The sequence below is a fragment of the Tachypleus tridentatus genome, chromosome 3 (genome assembly GCF_004210375.1).
Source record: "Tachypleus tridentatus isolate NWPU-2018 chromosome 3, ASM421037v1, whole genome shotgun sequence".
Lineage (NCBI taxonomy): Eukaryota > Metazoa > Arthropoda > Merostomata > Xiphosura > Limulidae > Tachypleus > Tachypleus tridentatus.
This window is the reverse complement of record NC_134827.1, coordinates 81,201,535-81,220,810: the sequence shown is the minus strand read 5'-3', so window position 1 is coordinate 81,220,810 and position 19,276 is coordinate 81,201,535. Positions and strand designations below refer to the sequence as shown.

At 29.9% G+C, this 19,276-nt stretch overlaps 1 protein-coding gene across 2 annotated transcripts in view; it reads left to right on the top strand.

Annotated features, from left to right (window-relative positions):
* LOC143247339 (apoptosis inhibitor 5-like) overlaps window positions 1–18,987 on the top strand; it is a 32,661-nt gene extending 13,674 nt beyond the window's left edge. The window contains exons 5-13 of one of the 2 annotated variants that reach the window (XM_076495213.1): window positions 2,764–2,904; window positions 4,012–4,077; window positions 5,669–5,863; window positions 11,069–11,250; window positions 13,201–13,294; window positions 13,863–13,994; window positions 15,786–15,811; window positions 16,249–16,391; window positions 18,742–18,987. In XM_076495213.1, coding sequence (XP_076351328.1) covers window positions 2,764–2,904; window positions 4,012–4,077; window positions 5,669–5,863; window positions 11,069–11,250; window positions 13,201–13,294; window positions 13,863–13,994; window positions 15,786–15,811; window positions 16,249–16,391; window positions 18,742–18,821 — 1,059 coding nt within the window. In that variant the 3' untranslated portion in view covers window positions 18,822–18,987. The remainder of the gene's footprint in view (window positions 1–2,763; window positions 2,905–4,011; window positions 4,078–5,668; window positions 5,864–11,068; window positions 11,251–13,200; window positions 13,295–13,862; window positions 13,995–15,785; window positions 15,812–16,248; window positions 16,392–18,741) is intronic. The other variant, XM_076495214.1, reaches the window with a different exon arrangement.
* The last annotated feature ends 289 nt before the right edge of the window (window positions 18,988–19,276 follow it).

Here is a 19,276-nt window from a genome sequence, read left to right as displayed (position 1 = left end):
ACTTTGAGAATCTCACATCAATCAGTTCGTAAAACATCCCTTGAAGAAAATATTTTTGGGCTTTTTCAGCTACTATGGTGTTGGAGGCTTACATTTAGTAGAAGGTATGATGTGAGTACCACAGTACATCGAAGTTTTACAGAGAAGAATCATTCCAGATTTGAAAAAGAGATTTCCAGATGGATCTGGCATTATTCAGCAAGATCTGGCTTCATGCCACACATCAAAACTTGTGAAGAATTTTATAACTACAATGTGAATAAAGGTGCTGGACTGGCCTGGAAACTCTCCAGACTTAAATTCTATTGAAAATATTTGGGTGATTTGTAAAGAAAGACTTTGGGGAAAAGACTGTACTATGAAAAATAAGCTAATTGAGGCCATAATTGAGGTGTGGTACCGCAATCCAAAAATTAGTAAAGATTGCAGTCAACTCGTGGACTCAATGCCAAAGTGGATTAATGATCTTCTGAAAAATAAAGGTGTTCATATCATGTATTAATTTGTGAGTAATTTTTGGATTCTCAGAAATAAAATGCAAAAAATTGAAAAAATCGTAATTTTCCGTCTTGTTTCAATTAATTTGCACAAGGGTGTAGTTGACAACTGAAATTTTCAGACTTTAATTAACTCTTCCATCATTGGTTGGGTGGAATCCATCCAGCCTGTAACCATGAAGATATCAGTGAGAGTAATTATTAAAAGCTGTTACTTTTGATAAATGCATATACATGTTCACATTCTTTTACAAGTTATTTGTAAATGTTACAAGGCTTATGTACAAAAAATATCAGGTTTTTGAACTTTGTATTAAGATTTTGTAATTAAAGATTTTCTCTAAGTTTTTTTTTCAGAATGTTGACTATCCAACATGCAAAGAGATTTTCGTATTAAGATTAAAAATACTTCTGTGCATCAGAATATTTGCAAATTTTATTTGTGAAATCTTTATAATCTTCAAATAATTATCAAATGCTTTTTTAGAAAAAAACTGTTATTTTTTCTAGCAAATTTTGATCTCTGTAGGTGTTCATTAGATTTGACTGTTCTCATAACTACCATAAAAAAAGTAAGAAATAAATATTAATTATGCTTTTATTTTTAAGAATAACTACAAATATTTAGTCTAAAGAGCTCAAATATTATAGTATTATACATTTGTTTATATTTATTATTTTTGTTAAATTGATATCTCAGCCAAGGCTGGCTAACATCATAGAAGTTACAGTGATAAGGTTTATGTTCACTCACGTTACCATATCTAAGAATATAAACTTACCTTCACAAAGTGGTTGATCTATGCTATGTTTTAGTGGACTGGTATTTTGTAAAATACAGTCACATTTTGGTTGCAATACATTGTATATGTATGTACATTATTACTATTTACAAATAAGTTTTCTTAAAACAGAGAACTGTAAATATAGATTTAAAGCAAACAATTAATTTGTAGTTATGATTTTTGTATTTGGTTGTTGATAAGCCTTAAATTTTACATGTGGAGATTTTGAAATGAATTTTTTTTTATGTTTTATATATATACATTTAAATAACTGAAAATCTCATAAATTACTGTACCAATACCACAGAAGTGTATTATAATTTATCAAGTTTAGCAACTAAAGTAAATTTGGGTTTGAAAACTATGAAAGTTTGAATAAGGTAAAGACCCAACTTACCAACACAAAAGTTCATCTTGAATGAAAGAGTTAATGCTGTTATATTTGAAAATGGCTGAGAAAACCTTTTGGGGGACATTTTATACTTTTGATTGGTTACTCATTTGTCACATATAGAAGTAAGTTTATATAAGGGACAGTTTCCAGAAATGGAAAGAGGTTAGCAAGGCCTCTGTGTTTGACTGAGTACATAAGTGATATCTCAGCAAATAGTAAAGATAGTCAGATCTTATTTTGTATTTTAGCTTTTCAGTATTGGTAATTTGAACTCCTAATTCATACAAAATTATTTTTATACCACAAACATCTAATTTAAAACAGTGCTGTATTCAACATATTTTTAAACATTTACTTTTAAATTAAATAATGTATAATGTAAAAATTTAAATTAAATTCTTCAGTTTCATACCAAACTTAATGTTGTCAATTCATGAAATAAAAGTCCAATAAAATTTTAAATGCGAATTAACAAGTATGATGACATGGCCCTTGACCTGTGAACCATCTGGAAAAGGTGAAAGAAGAACATTTGATCTTTGTTTTTGTTTGTCAGTTAATGCAAGATATAACATTGTGTTTATTTTTCTTTGTCAGTTAATGCAAAATGTAGCATTGTGTTTATTTTTGTTTGTCACTTAATGCAAAATGTAGCATTGTGTTTATTTTTGTTTGTCACTTAATGCAAGATGTAACATCTGTTTTTTGTTTGTCAGTTAATGGAAGATGTAACATCTGTTTTTTGTTTGTCAGTTAATGGAAGATGTAACATTATTTTTTTTGTTTGTTGGGTAATGCAAGATGTAACATTATCTGTTCTTTGTTTATTGGGTAATGCAAGATATAACATTATCTGTTTTTGTTTGTTGGGTAATGCAAAATGTAACATATTTATTTTTGTTTGTCACATAATGCAAGATGTAACTATCTGTTTTGTTTGTCAGTTAATGCAAGATGTAACTATCTGTTTTGTTTGTCAGTTAATCCAAGATGTAACTAACTGTTTTGTTTGTCAGTTAATGCAAGATATAACTATCTGTTTTGTTTGTCAGTTAATGCAAGATGTAACGTTGTGTATGTTTTTCAGGTAATGCAAGATGTAACAGGAGAAGAATTTGTCACCCTGATGAGTGTTTTATCAGGACTTAAACTTTCAAAAACAATACCTGGCCAGCAAGCATTAGTAGATATGGCTATTGATATGTTGGACATAGACAAAGAGTTTGAGGTAAGGTATTGTTAGCAGTAAAGTCACAGTTGGCAGATTATTTATGAAAAGAAATGTTAAAAAGCTGGCTATTGCATTTTACTGAGCAGGAGAGGGTGGTTTCCCTTTACATTCCTAAAGCATTTTATAAGGTTTAATAACAAACTGTGTAAGATATTATAACTTTATGTTTTATAATAAACAAACAATTCAAAACATTATTTTGTCAAAGTTGTATTTAAATGTTGTATATAAAAATTATTCAATATTTGTATGAAACGGTGCAAAAGTGTTATTTATTATTGGCTGAAATTGTCATTGTGAAAAAAACATTTAAGGATACAATTCATCAAAGCATTTTAAAGGATTTTCAGGTTACACTTTATTTCCAATGTGACTATACACTAATATAAGATGCCTGGAAAGTTAGAAAGCTAGTCTTTTTTGTTGCAGACTTGTCTCTTTTATTTTGAGTCAATAAAATGAAGGGGTTTTTGCTTTTGAAAAGAGTTGTTCTGTACAGAGGTGCTAATAAATAAGTAACTCTGTCCATATTAAAATTTGTAAATATTTTTAGTTGAAAATTTGATCAAGTCAAAGCTATTCTTGGTGACGAGAAACCCACTTGAAATAAAAATGTATCTCAGAATAGCCGGTATGGGTATTAACACTTTTATTGATAAGCAGACAACAACGTTTCGGCCTTCCTAGGCCATCTTTAGGTTAATCTTTCCAAGATACAAGTCAAAGCTGTGAAAGCTGTACAGCAGTAGTATGCAATGTAGAAACATAACTTTTTGAATGAATTTTTTCTGCCCTTTTTTGTGTATGTAAGAAATAATTAAAACTTTCTCACATTTCAAATTTTATAAATATTAACAGTTTTTATACTCAAATTTATGAAAATGCAAAAATAGAGTTGATTACTGGAATAGTTTCAATGTACCATATGTATCAATTTCAAGGATGAAATTGTGTGTGTGTGTGTACTTGTATATCTTGATTTTCAGAAATACTCAAATAATTCAAAATATAACTTATTTTACTAGAGTCATATGTTTTCTGTTGCTTATTATATAAAAGATTTAAAGGATACCCTTTTATAAAACATTTTACTTGTATTTTCAGCACACTGACTCTGATAGTGTTGTGAGAGTCATGCAGTGTATTAGACAAGCTATGCCATTTTTTAATGTAAGTAGTGTTTTTGTTGGGTTTTTTTCAAGTAAAAACATCTTCAGAGTTTTTATTAGAATATCAACTCTCTGACTCACTGCTTTAAATTTTTTGTGAGCTGTATAGTGTATAAAGCACACCTGCATTCAACTGCTGGAGACAGACCATACAAAGTATGGTGAATCAGTAGCCAATGGGTTAACTGGAGAACACTAATTCTGCTTCTTCTTTGTGGCAGTAACTGATCACAATTAAAAAATGTTTTTAAATCAAAACATACTAAAAAATAAGTGAAGTAAAATAATTGTTAGAGGGACTTTCCAAAACTTTTATCACAACTAGTTTAAGACTGATGGGTCTATTATTACTGGGACAGTTTTTATTGCTTCTTTGAAAAGAGGAGTTACATTGGCTAATTTCCAATCCTGTGGTACCTGCCCACTGTTCAAGGACTGAAAAAAAAGTAAATGGCTCTTATCTAATCTTTAATCACAAATAATAAAAGTCCTGTAAATTATTAACATTGTATTTGTGGTATAGTCCTATTTCTGCTACATTTATTTATAATATTGGAAAAGATATTCAGTACACATCATTGTCCATATCATCTGACAGCAAAGTATCATCTGTATCTGTTAAGTTGCTGTGATCCAAGTTTTCATAGGAAGAACTTGGGTCATTACTTTTCCAGCTAACATCCTCTTTAGCAATTTAATTTAGAAGGGTATATCCTTCAGACCAGAGGTTCCAACTTTCCAACCATGCTTTTCTGTTGGTTTTTGTATATCTGGTTGATGGACATTGGCAGACTTCCAGATGACAACCTGATAGTAATTAGCCCATCTATTTTCATACTTACAAAAAAGTAGCTGACTAAAATCAGTGTTCTGGTTAAGACTTGTACTTCCATTAGGCCCTCCACATTTCTCCTTGAGTGCTACAAAGCACAAATTATCAACACTTTTGTATTGTTGTTTGCCATACATTGCACATGTCAACTCTTTTGAGCCTGCCTCTGTATGATCTGGAACAGTCCTTGAACTCTGTAGTTTACCATGAACATTTTGGAATGCAGGCATCCTCTGAAGGAGTTTGAAAGCACTACTGTCACAATGTGTGAACACATGTAGAGCTATGAGATCTCTTTGACCACACCCCCAAGCATGGTCTGTTATGTTGCTGACCTTCTTTCTATTTACAGTGGAAGGGCATGTATGGTGACCAATTTTGGTTAATGAACTATTGGGACTTTTGTTATCTCAGATTTTATATTTAGGAATCAGTTTTATCTGTTAATCATTTTGAAATGTTGTCATACACATGCACTTCATTTCTCCTGAATAGTTTGTTGCATATTTATAATTATTCAGTGTACTTACAGTGATAAAACTAATAAGGTCAGATGTCAGTTAATCTGTAACTGTTGTAAAGGGCTGATTTTTCAAGTATCAAGTACTTGATGTAGTTAAAGAATAATCAATGTTGTAAATTTTGTTTGAAAGAATATTTGTAATTTATGTGATGTAATGCAAAAATATGAATCAGTTGTCAATTTTAACAGTTCAAGTTCAATGTGATATTTGATTGTATTTATTATAATTTTTTTTAGCCATTCGTCAGTTCTAGTCGATTTGTTCAATATTTCTGTAACCAAGTGATTCCGGTGCTTGAAAATATTCCTGCTATAGAAGAAGGGATAGATGTCAGTTTAGAGTTGTTGAAGCTGTTAACAGAAATGGCACCTTTTGCTCTAAACTTGGATAGTAATGAAAAATGTCTTGAACTTGTCTTCAATAAATTACTGGTAATACTTTAAAAAAGATTTTCTAACATTTATTTTTTGTAGGGTTTGTTGTCACCTCATCTTCCACTAAATTTTAGTAAGATATATATATTATCTGATACCTTTTTTTTTCTTTCTATAAGATTTGTAATGATGCGATACCCTAGTAGTGAAATCTTTTAGTTGTGAAATTTACTATGAATTATGATTTTAGGTTTAAAAATAAATTTTAGAAACTATAAGTGTTCTAAAAGGGTTATATAAGAGCAATTATTGTAAAATTAAATTAGTGACAGGTTTAAGGTTGTGTGGGCCTTACATTACATGTAATTTTACATAGAATAAAACTAACAACGGGCCATCGGGTTAGTGACCTCTAGCCCCTACCTTAAATATGCCACTGAATGAAATACAAATATGTAACCAAAGTATATTGCTACTATTGGAATTTAAATTAGAAATATTGAGAGTTGAAGAATACTTTTAGAAAAATGTAGAAACTTAATTTATAAAATTGGCTCTGACATGTTAATGTATGTGAATATTTTGGTATCATAAAAAAACTTAAGGAATGCTAGTATTATTAAACTCAATTTGAATCTTCCATTTTTTATGCCCCAAAATTGTTTACTCATAAGTTTGTAGGCTGATGATGCTAAAAATTATATTTCAATATCCCTGGTTTGCACTGTGTAGCTTTGTGCTTGAAAGAACCAAATAATTTACTAAAAATTTGAAATAGAAGAAAAATAAAGGACTTCAAATTAGAAATTTTCTATTTTTAACATAGTTAATATTATTATTATTATTATTTACTAAGCAATTTGTCATGGTATATTCACTTCGTTATTAATTTATTTCATTAAAGTGTTCCTATTTTTAATTGGTTTTATATTCAAAAATAGATACTAGAAGTTTCACATAACATTGTTTAGAATCTGCTGGGTCCTTTGTGGACTTTACAAACAGTTTTACATTCTCAAAGTAAGAGAACATTTTAGGGAAGACTTACAGACAAGCTTACTTTTGTGGTGTTCCCAGATGTACTGATTGAACTTTGGGTAGTAACCAAAGATAATGGAAGGAATGGCAGAAAATGTTGTGTGGAATTAGATCTGAATTTTGACTCTGACTGACTTTGAAGAAAGAGACCAAAAAATGCAAAATACATCCTTGAAATGTAAGAGATGTTGTTGAAAGCTCTACAGATACTAAGTAATAAGTATCCTATATAATTATGGAGCATACTCTTCCAAGGGAAAGCTTCAGATGACACCAAAAGGTAATGACCCATAAAAATAAGTAATCAGTACAACCACAAGTACAGTCACATTTTAAAACCAGTACGTGCACTAAGTCTACATTTATAAATAAGTAACCAGTACAACCACAAGTACAGTCACATTTTAAAACCAATACATGCACTAACACAAGTATATTCACATTTTAAAACCAGTACGTGCACTTAACCTACATTTATAAATAAGTAACCACTAAAATCACAAATATAGTCACGTTTTAAAACCAGTACATGCACTAGGCCTACATTTGTGTGAAACGTTTGAAAATTTTAGATGAATAATTCTTGTTCTCCTGCTAAGCTAAATGCAAAAGTAACATCTAGTATATTTTCATAAGTAGTTAGCCTTTCCAGAGTAGAATACCAAAGGTAATTAAGACTACAGACAGGTTTAGTGCCATAAAGTAATATTCCAAAGTAGAGAATTTTTTTACTGACCAACTTGCTCAGTGTAGGATTCTGAAGTATGAATGATTTTACAGACATATTTACTTCTTCATAGTAGAATTCCCAAGAAAGAAAGATTGTAAAAATAATTTGCTTCTTAAAGGATGAAAGGATTTTACAGATGAATTTACCTCCTTAACCCTACACGTGCAATGCTGGTACATTTCATCAACCTTCATTTCTGTAAAACTGTACATAGCATTGTTTACTATAATTCCAGATTTACTGAGTGATTTTTACAGAATTTGGTAAATTGTTAGTCAATATCATTGTGTGTTTCTGAACATTTGTCTGTCTTCCATTTGAAAAGCTATGCACGAAGACAAAGCTCGTTAGTGAATATCATTGTGTGTTTCTGAACATTTGTCTGTCTTCCATTTGAAAAGCTATGCACGAAGACAAAGCTTCGTTAGTGAATATCATTGTGTGTTTCTGAACATTTGTCTGTCTTCCATTTGAAAAGCTATGCACGAAGACAAAGCTCGTTAGTGAATATCATTGTGTGTTTCTGAACATTTGTCTGTCTTCCATTTGAAAAGCTATGCACGAAGACAAAGCTTCGTTAGTGAATATCATTGTGTGTTTCTGAACATTTGTCTGTCTTCCATTTGAAAAGCTATGCACGAAGACAAAGCTCGTTAGTGAATATCATTGTGTGTTTCTGAACATTTGTCTTCCATTTGAAAAGCTATGCACGAAGACAAAGCTCGTTAGTGAATATCATTGTGTGTTTCTGAACATTTGTCTGTCTTCCATTTGAAAAGCTATGCACGAAGACAAAGCTCGTTAGTGAATATCATTGTGTGTTTCTGAACATTTGTCTGTCTTCCATTTGAAAAGCTATGCACGAAGACAAAGCTCGTTAGTGAATATCATTGTGTGTTTCTGAACATTTGTCTGTCTTCCATTTGAAAAGCTATGCACGAAGACAAAGCTCGTTAGTGAATATCATTGTGTGTTTCTGAACATTTGTCTGTCTTCCATTTGAAAAGCTATGCACCGAAGACAAAGCTCGTTAGTGAATATCATTGTGTGTTTCTGAACATTTGTCTGTCTTCCATTTGAAAAGCTATGCACGAAGACAAAGCTCGTTAGTGAATATCATTGTGTGTTTCTGAACATTTGTCTGTCTTCCATTTGAAAAGCTATGCACTAAGACAAAGCTCGTTAGTGAATATCATTGTGTGTTTCTGAACATTTGTCTTCCATTTGAAAAGCTATGCCACGTAAGACAAAGCTGGATTAGTGAATATCATTGTGTGTTTCTGAACATTTGTCTGTCTTCCATTTGAAAAGCTATGCACGAAGACAAAGCTCGTTAGTGAATATCATTGTGTGTTTCTGAACATTTGTCTGTCTTCCATTTGAAAAGCTATGCACGAAGACAAAGCTCGTTAGTGAATATCATTGTGTGTTTCTGAACATTTGTCTGTCTTCCATTTGAAAAGCTATGCACGAAGACAAAGCTTCGTTAGTGAATATCATTGTGTGTTTCTGAACATTTGTCTGTCTTCCATTTGAAAAGCTATGCACGAAGACAAAGCTCGTTAGTGAATATCATTGTGTGTTTCTGAACATTTGTCTGTCTTCCATTTGAAAAGCTATGCACGAAGACAAAGCTCATTAGTGAATATCATTGTGTGTTTCTGAACATTTGTCTTCCATTTGAAAAGCTATGCACGAAGACAAAGCTCATTATTTACATTGAGATGAAGTGAAAATAGGCATGAATAATGTTGATTCCAAATTTTGTTTTACAAACAGGATATTCTACATTTAATTGTTAGGAAGTAGTCAGACTATCATTCACATTTTAAAGTGTAACATGTTATAAAAAAATAAGAATGTCATTTTACCATATGTTTTGTTGAGTAGCTCTTAACATGACTGAAATGTTCAACAATCACTTTTCTTGGTGGGTGGTATATGTAGCTCAGAGCTTTTGCTCTTAAGTAAAACCAAGAGTGTAATACAATTAACTTTTATTAAAGTCCATGAAATAATTTATATTGACAGATTACCTTAAACTTTTCCCATGACTAGAGACAGGTACTCTTGCTAAATTAACATAAACCTTGCTATCACTTGGAACAGGTACTTTTGCTTGTTACGAGTATGTTATTGCAAAGAATTCAGAATTCTTAATAGTATTTTTACTGAAGATTTGTCTGTGAATTTGCTAAGTCAGACTGACTCTGATTCTGACTAGCCTGACTACAAGGTGATTTTCATGTTAAGAATAAAAATATTATTTCTTGCCTTTCATAATTCATTTCCATAGCCTCTAAAACCTCTAGAAATTCTGTTTTTATTTCTCTGTCACGTGAAATTAAGAAATTGAAACTTGCATAATATTAAAATTTGAATAATGGACACACTTTATATCAAGGTTACTCGTGTAAATTCATAATAAATTTGTTTGATTAATTTTTTTTGCAATCTTATAAAATGTTTATAATTTAATCAACTTTGAATGTAACTTTCTAAAATGGTTATGATCCTCCACTGTACATGTGTGGTTAAAGTGAGTTCCCAAGGAGAAGAGGTATTTTAAAATAAGGTTTATTTCTTTGACTGCCAAGGAGGAAGAAATCATTTTACTGACAAGTTTAGTTCCTTAAATTGGTTTCTAAAGTTAGTAAAGACTTTTTTACAGACAGATTTATCAAGGGTTTAAGAACAGAATGCAGTGCAATAATCAAACCTACTAGAAAAATGTAGTTATTTTGAAAGGTGGATGTAATATTGTTTAATAAGAATTTGTATTTAGCATTAACTACAGTTTTTATTCCAAATATCCAACAATTTTGCTTTTGTATATATTAAAGCAAGTGCGTAAGTATTGCAACATGTCATGTAATGATTTGTACTGTGTTTTTGTGCTCATTAGCACTTGGTAAATAGCAGTAATCAACTTGATTTGTCTTTAATATGTTCAATTTGCTATATTAAGAGCTTCCATGACATTTTAACAGTACTTTTATTCCATTGTCTTTTATTTATATTTTATTAATATGTAATGTGTAATTATTTTTCTTAAGTGATCCAAATTCAACAAAAAATCAATCTCTTTACATAACTAACTTTCAAGATGGTAAGAAAGTAATTGGTGTTTGATGAGCATTACTCAAGCTGTAACCTTAGAGAAGGGAGAGAAAATTCAATTTTACATCAGATAAACAAGAATTTTCTGAATTTGAGTTTTAAACAGCAATAACATTACAACCACATTATATTTGAAAGTTGCATACAATTCAAGTAAAATTTGTTCTGTTTCAGTTTTATACGTGTATTAACTTGCAAAGTTTCCTCTTATATTTGAGTACAATGTTTTTACTTAAGGTAGTTTTGATTTGTATCAGCTAGTAAACTCATTATTTCCAAATAACCAGAAACAAACTTTTGTACTGAGAGACATTTAGGTAGTATGAATATGGGAATGCAGTTTCTTACACCAAATTAAATTGGTTTTTTTTGAGGAATATGTACCTCCACCACCATCTAATGAGAATGTTGAAAATTCCACTCCATCTCATGAACCATCTCTGCAGCTGTCTCATGTTGAATGTCTAATGTGTACGTTTCATCAGCTTTGTAAGCACAATCCTGAGTTTCTTTCCTTGGATGAAAATGCAGAACGTCTCAGGGACTTTAAACTGAGGTAATGGCCAGGTCTGTTAAGCTGGAGGATAGAATATTATGCTTTATGTTTGTTGTTGTTTTTTTCTGGAAGAACATATACATGATATATTTGAGCTGTAAATATCTGATAAATATTTATGACACAAAACTTATTTATATATATATGTGTATATACACACACACACACACACACACACACACACACACACACACACTGCTCAGAAAGGTTAAGGTATTGTCTGAGTTTTGTACGTTCTACATATGATAGACACATTTTATTTCTTTAAATAAAATGTTAATGATACTACTGTCAAATCATCCAGGGGGCTGCAGGTGACCCCCCATAGAATACCTTGAAAAAATTCACAAATGCTCATCTACCCATATAATGAAAAACTACCAAAGATTAGATCAATATCTCTAATAGTTTCTGATTTACAGCCATGTAAAATTTAGTTAATTTTTTTTTTTTATCTTTGGCAAATTCATTTTCAGGCAATTTTGGCTGCTTAAAGCTGCAATAGTAGTGGTTGTAGAAGGCTGAAATTTGCTACACTGACTGAATTAATCTCACAGAATTCAAAAATGGTCTCAAATCAAGTTTATCTCTCTTAGGATTTTCGTTGTGAGGCTGTAAAATCACCTGAAAACCCAAAATCATAATAAACATTGATTTGTGTAATAAGCCATACCTCTAAGACTTAATATGATACAAAGCTGAATTTTTTTTATAACTTCCTATAACATATCAGTTGATAGATCAGCAATTCTTGTAATTAAAAGTCTGTTAGATCTCCTGTAAAAAAATGTAGCTGCATGCACCTTTTTATAATTTAGCTAAAAATAGCCCTACTTCAGGTCACAGTTTGACCATGTCACCAGTTATGTCACTTTTCAGATTTTTACCATATATTCATAAAGTATAGGAATACAACCTCATAACCATTAATTTTTGCCATGAACAGGTGAAGTAGGACAGAGATTAAATGTCTGAGTGTATGTGTATCCCTACTACCTAACAAATTAGCAACTTTTGGAAGATTCAATGAAATAATCAACATATGGGTGAGTTGCTTGGAAATAAACAATAAAATTCTAAGCAGCTTGTGATGGAGTATTAAATCAAATTGCCTCAGCAACTCCGATTCACTTTAAACATACTTGTTTCACCAAAATACAATTTTCATGACTGCCTAAAGTAATCATTTTTATTATGAGCAAACACTTTTTTTATCATTTACTGGGCAGTAAAATCTCTCGAATTTGAATTTAAGGTTTTCAGTGGTATACACTTGCATATCAAATCACCTAACCTAATGAACTTTGGTGGCATTTTATTATTTAATAACAATAATTGTGCCTTGTAATGATAAGAATGTAGAGACATCTGATTAGCTTTTGATTATTTAGATAATATAGATATTGAGCTATGATGAAAGCTCAATACATACATGTTTAAAATAATTAAAAGCTAATCATATTTCCCAATATTCTAGCTGTGATTGTAAAATACTCATGAAAATTTAAAAAGATATTTCTTTGGATTCAAAGTGTATTTTATGTAGTTCATTAAGTCGTCTATGTGATGACACAAATAGAGTTAATGGTTAATGCATGAATTTAGCTTTTCCCTTATTTCCATCTTGTTAGCTGTAAAACTGTAGAATTTTCTTGGTTATTAAATATATGTTGTTTTCTTGCATGAAATATTCAAAGGTTTTCAGTTCAATAATTTGTTTATTTCAAAGGATAACTAAAATTTATCTTACCAGATATTAGAACTTGTTTTCAATGGTAATCTATATATGTAGCTGATACAATTGAAAGATGTTAAATATAAACATATAAGAGTTTTAAGTAAATACGGGTACTTCATATTTTGGGAGTATATAATATTTTTTTTTAAATGTCACTAAGTGATGCAGAATTCTGCATGAAAATAGAGCCCTTTGGTGTTTTTTTTTCCTAGATTGCAGTACCTGGCTCAGGGAATTCAGGGATACATTAAAAAACTAAGGGCAGCATTGCAAGGAAAGAAAGAGGAAGAACTAAAGACAGATGAGGCAAGAACTTATATTAAGCCTATGCAATGTTGGTTTTAAATTTTTATAGCCTGAATAACTACTGAAATACAAGTAAGACTTTTATTACTCTTTAATTCTCCACAGGTTGGTTCTCAATTTTTAAAGATGAGTTCAGATCCGTGCAATATCAAAAAATATTTTCTGTATTTTAAGCACTATAAGAGTAACAGTTAGTCCCTAAATATGGATGTTAAGCTATTTAAAGGCTATATGCTTTGTTTTTCATTTATTTCTCCTACACGTATAAGATGATAGTCTAAGTTTATAATTTTTCTATGTGTATAGAAATGATTATTTCAGACCTGAGATGTTGAGAGTTTTACAATCAAATGATGCCCTTTAAGTGGCACATCTAATATTCATGCATGCTTCAAGTGCCTTTTAAAGTATTATGTCTTGGTGATTAAGCAGCATATTTACTTGTTATGCAACTTTAATACAAGTTAGTGATTTAATACAGTGTTAGTGATTGTTTTATTTGTTTATGCAACATTTAAGTTATTCTGAAAATAATAATAAGTAATTATCAATAATTTTTATTTTTCAGAACAAGCTCAAAGTTGTAGCCTTAAAAACAACTTCAAACATTAACGCTCTTATTAGAGATCTCTTCCACACTCCTCCGTCCTTCAAGAGTACAATCACTTTGTCATGGAAGGTGCCAAGTATAATAACAACAGTTGGTATTCTTTTCTTTGATTCTACTGAACACTAATATGTCATCATAATTAGTAATTTCAGTAAAATCTGTTAGTCTCAGATATCAAATTATTTTTTCAGTTCTACATTCTTTTCAAAATCTTTTTGCTTATACAAATATACTGTAAGTTATTTAATATTTAATTAATACACTTATTGCTGGAGTATAAAAAATATAATCGAAATAAGTAAAAGTTATCTTTTACTCCAAGATACTTTTGGTTTGATATCTGACATTTAATTTCACAGCTTTATCTCAATTACATCCTGATTGAGCAGATACTTTGTCTTAAAAACAACCTATATATATATATATAAGTTAATAGAGAAGACTAGCATTAATCAAAGCCATGCCATGCAAATCTAACTGTCTAAGACGTAACTTTGTTTCTACAAATTCATTACTATAATTCTGAAGCCAGTTTCCCATCCCATATGGTGTTACTCACTTTACATTTCCCATGCTTACCTGTTCATAGCTCAGGTAGTCTATACTAAGATTAGTAGCAATATGATCTTTTCATTGAGATGGGTACTTGTTAATTAATTACAGTTATTTTTATTGTAATTAATCATAAATAAAAACATTTATCTCAGTCTGTTGTGCAGTCATTGCTGATGATGATGTCTTTTTCCTCGGATGTTGAAAGTTATCGACTTAGTTGTTATATTTTATTCAAACTCTTTACTTGGATAGGAACTCAACCACAATTGAGGAAGTAAACACAGATCCAGTTTACATACATGCCTTTAACCCTACTGTAATGAACATCTTACACTATTAATTTTGACTGACCTTGTAATCATCACATAATCATAAAACTATACAATACATACTATAAGCCTGAGTGTAATAACTATATCTTCAACAAATTTGGCATGCTTTTAACCTCATGTGTAACCTCTAGGTCCTCCTGAACTTAATGCTTCTTTTTCTATCCTAATGTTAGTTATAGCAAAAGTTAAATTCTGTGGAAAAAAATTAAAAATATCTTTTTCTTGAATTATTTCACATTGTAACAGGTAACTATTTCACATTGTAACAGGTAACTATTTCACATCGTAACGAGTAATTATCTCACATTGTAACAGGTAATTACATTGTTTATCATAACAGCTTTATGCCTCTTAATTTTCCAGCTGTTTTTATTTAATTTTATTGTTTTTTGAATCATGCCGAATTACTGTGACAAGAAATAAATCACCCACCAAGGAGTGTGGTGAATTTATGGTAAAATGAATTTCAGGTTACATTGTGCATTCCTCTTGCATTTTTTGATGAGTAATCACAACAAATTATGTATTTTTTTTAATTTTCTTATCTAACCTGATACAGGTTACCTTTTTACTTTTTAATTGCTTTTTATTAGAAAGTTAACAATAAATAAAAAATCTGTATAATAACAATTTAGTATTTATCATAACCCCTAGGCCAATTAAAACTCAGTTGCTCGCATTTATAAGCTTTTTTTTATTTTTCTAGTTAATTAATGTAGATTTCTAATATGAATGTTATAACACAAACTATATACCTCATACAAAATAGGATCTCCCAGAACTATTATAGTTTATGTGGCTTCCTGTTTAACCCTTAAACAATGGGAATGTTGCAGGTAACAATGGGAATGTTGCAGGTAGAACCATCATTTGATGATGGCTATAAATAAATTTTAAAAAATTGCACCACTTTTCAGAGTACAACTTTCTGTGTAGAATATGAAGTTCTACTTTTTAAATATTTTTATAATATTTTTATCTTTGTTTATTTCAGAAAACTCCTGAATCCAATACTAGTGGGTAAGTAAAAAAAACAAACTTAATAACAGATTAATAGAATATCTCATATCGGACAAGTTTAGTGTTTTGCTACTTTATTATATATTTAAGCACTATAAACATTCTGGAAGTTTAATTATCACTTTAAAATGTCATTCAGATTACACATCTTGTATTTGAGATATTCTTTTTTACTTGGTAATTTTTTAGTACTTACTGGACTTTTTTTTTCTTTAATGTTCAGTTAACTTCAGATTGTAAAGTGGTACATCAGAGTAAACAGAAACTAAGACTGTAGAAGTATTTGAATCAAAAGTGAATTACTATAAACAGCATAGTTTAAACATATATTTTTTTTCTTGTGTTCTGAAAATTTTTTTCAGCCAGTTGTTTTTATCATTTTAGCTGCCTTTGTTTTACCTTGTGTGTGTCTTTCTTTTTTTTTTCTTGCCCTATAGCAAAAAAAGGACAGATAAAACATCTATTAATTTTGATGAAAATTCCAAGCAAGCAAAGAAAACAGCACCAGTAAATAAAGGAGAGAGGGAAGTGTATGCTCCTCCTAGTGGAAAATATAGTGCTAAAGTGAAAAAATTTCAAAGTAAATGTATTAAGATATTTTTTTTTGACATTTCAATCTCTCTTCATAAAGTTGAAATTATGAGACTCTGCAAATCAAGTAAAATGAATTTATTCCAGAAATGTTTTTCAAGATTTTTTCTTCTGGTTTAACTCATTTTGATTTTTATATCAGGTTTCAAGATTTTTTTAAATAGTGTTTTTCTTATGCTATTTATATTTTCATGTTCAACCATCCAACATACAAAGTAATTTTGATTTTAAGATTAAAAATGCTTTGGTTAATTAGAAAAATTTTAAATTTCACATACAAAATCTTTATAACCTCCAAATCAAATATTTCATAAGAGAAAAAACTTTATATTTGTTATTTTTACTACCATATCTCTATACAGGTTTGGTAGATTTAACTAATCTTATAACTACTATAAAATTGTGAGAAATAAATGTAGATTATACTTTTTTCATTATGTAATGACTAAAAATTATAAAACAAAACCCAAATGTTTTATCTATGTAGCTTCAATCTCATAACATTTATAAATATTTATTGTTATTATATCAACCCTCCAGCTGTGCTTAGCTAGCATTACATGTGTTACATGTGTACTAATGTTACTATATTTAGTGATTTTAAACTGGTCTGCACAAAGTGATCTGTGTTTTAGTGGACCAGCATTTTGTAAAATACAGTCACGTTTTAATTACAATACAATATATATCTATATACATTATTACTATTTACAAATATAGTCACTATTTTTTTGAAACATAGAACGTTAAATAAAAACTTATAGGGTAACAATTATCTCTTCAAGTTAAGATCTTTGCACTCATTTGCTGCTTGCTCTAGGTTATGAAGCCTTTTAATTTTCTTTTATGTTTTAAAAATATTTGGATAACGAAAAGGGTTAAAATACTATATGAAAAACCATTTCACACTGCAATCTAATTTAATGTAAGTAACTGACCGTTGCTTTGTTGACTGTTTGATTGACTGTAGCATTTACCTTAATGTGTTATAATTAGAGATACAGTTTTGTATTTTAGTTATGTATTATTTATGGTTTAAAATGCATAGTTATAACATAACTAATCATAATTAAATTGAGCTCCTTTACTGCCAGGTTATGTAATTGAAATTGATATCGTCGCGTATGTTATGATTTGAAGCTTTGTCATATCCAAGAGTTAAGTCCTTTATTTCAAAATAAACCTTTAAAAAATACTTAAAACTTCATAAATTTTTAATGCACAATAAAAAGACTTATTTACCTTAAAAATAATTTTTGATATCCTTTCAGGAGGTTCCAGAAATTATGCAAATGTATTTTGTTTGAACATTTTTGGAGAGTTTTACATGTGTTCTCAAGGCTTACAATGTTACATTATGAATGAAAATATTTTTGAAGGCCTGTGCATGTCTCCCAAACATTTATTCTCAAGGACACTTCTGACTTGTGTCAAGATGAATGATAAGTAGTAAAAGACAAGAAAGGAAAATAAAACATTAAAAATTAACTATATGTGTAAAAAAAAAGATCTAATATTTTGTTTTGCAGCTTCTACAGCTCTGCACTATTTAGTAGGTCATTTTCAGGTTGAAACGTTGTTCTCTTCTTTATTAGTGAAGTACATCGTTCTTCCAGGCTTATCTTTATTCCCAATTTGACATACTGTATGAAGTATTTTTTCATCTCCTACATAGGCTAGACACAGCTAATAATTTACCATTTTTTTAGTGTTGGAAACTTCCAGTCTGTTTTTATTTGACTTAGGGGTGGAGTTTCTCTTCTGATGATGTAAAGTATTCTTCATTTGTGCCGTTAAATCCATGCATGATTTCAACACATACATGCATTCAGCAGTTTCACTGAGTTCGTTGCTAATTTTGATCAAACCTTCGATTTTTTTATCACAAGTTACTGAGATTAGATTGACTACAGCAGTGTACTGACATAACCCTCCACCATCAGTATATTACAGAGAAAGCATTTACCTAAAAATTAAAATTTATTAGTAGGTATATGATTGAGAGTTTGCCAGAGCAGTTATCTGATGTATTTATTTAACCAAAACCCATTGTATTTTATGTTAAATTCAAAGTAATTCTGAATTACTTGAACATATTTTGTATATTTTTTTGTGTGTGTTTTGTTTATTTGAAAACCTATCTTCAAAAATACTTAGTTGTGAAATTTATTGCTGTTATCACTTCATGAGTAACACCCTGAATGAATTTTCTATTCTATTTGTTAGACAAAAAATTCTTGTGCACATTTTCCCTTTGCTCTCTTACTTGTATAACTTTGTATTATGCATACTTTTATATTCATTATTAGATCATTACTTTTCTAATATTTATTTTACAGCACCACTAGGAGGTCGAGGAGGAAGGGGTAGAGGCAGTTCTCGAGGTAGGGGAAGAGGCTATCGAGACAGGATTTATTAACGTGTTTTATGCATTCCAGTAATTACATCGAATAGTTTCATACATTCTTTGTTGTGTTTGTAGCAGTGTCTTTATTTGGCAAGTCAATGATGAATTTTATTCTATACATTTCTGTGGCTGGATCACCTGTGTAAACCATTAAACAGTAATATGGCTTCTGTTGGAATGGTTGTGTGTCTTTTGACTTTTTTCTGTGTCATTTATACTTCAACTTTTGACTGATGAATAAATATAAATTTTACATTAATAAGAATCTTGTGATTGTAGACATTCACATCCTATTTTGCTCACAAGAGCTATATTTCAAAACTTAGTATACATCGTTTCAACACCAAATGTACCTTAATTTGTCATAAATTTAATTATTTTACTCAGGAATTATTTTTTGTTGTATCAATTTTGTAATAAAATTATTTTATGGGTATGCTAATATGGTAATTTTAAAATTTAATATT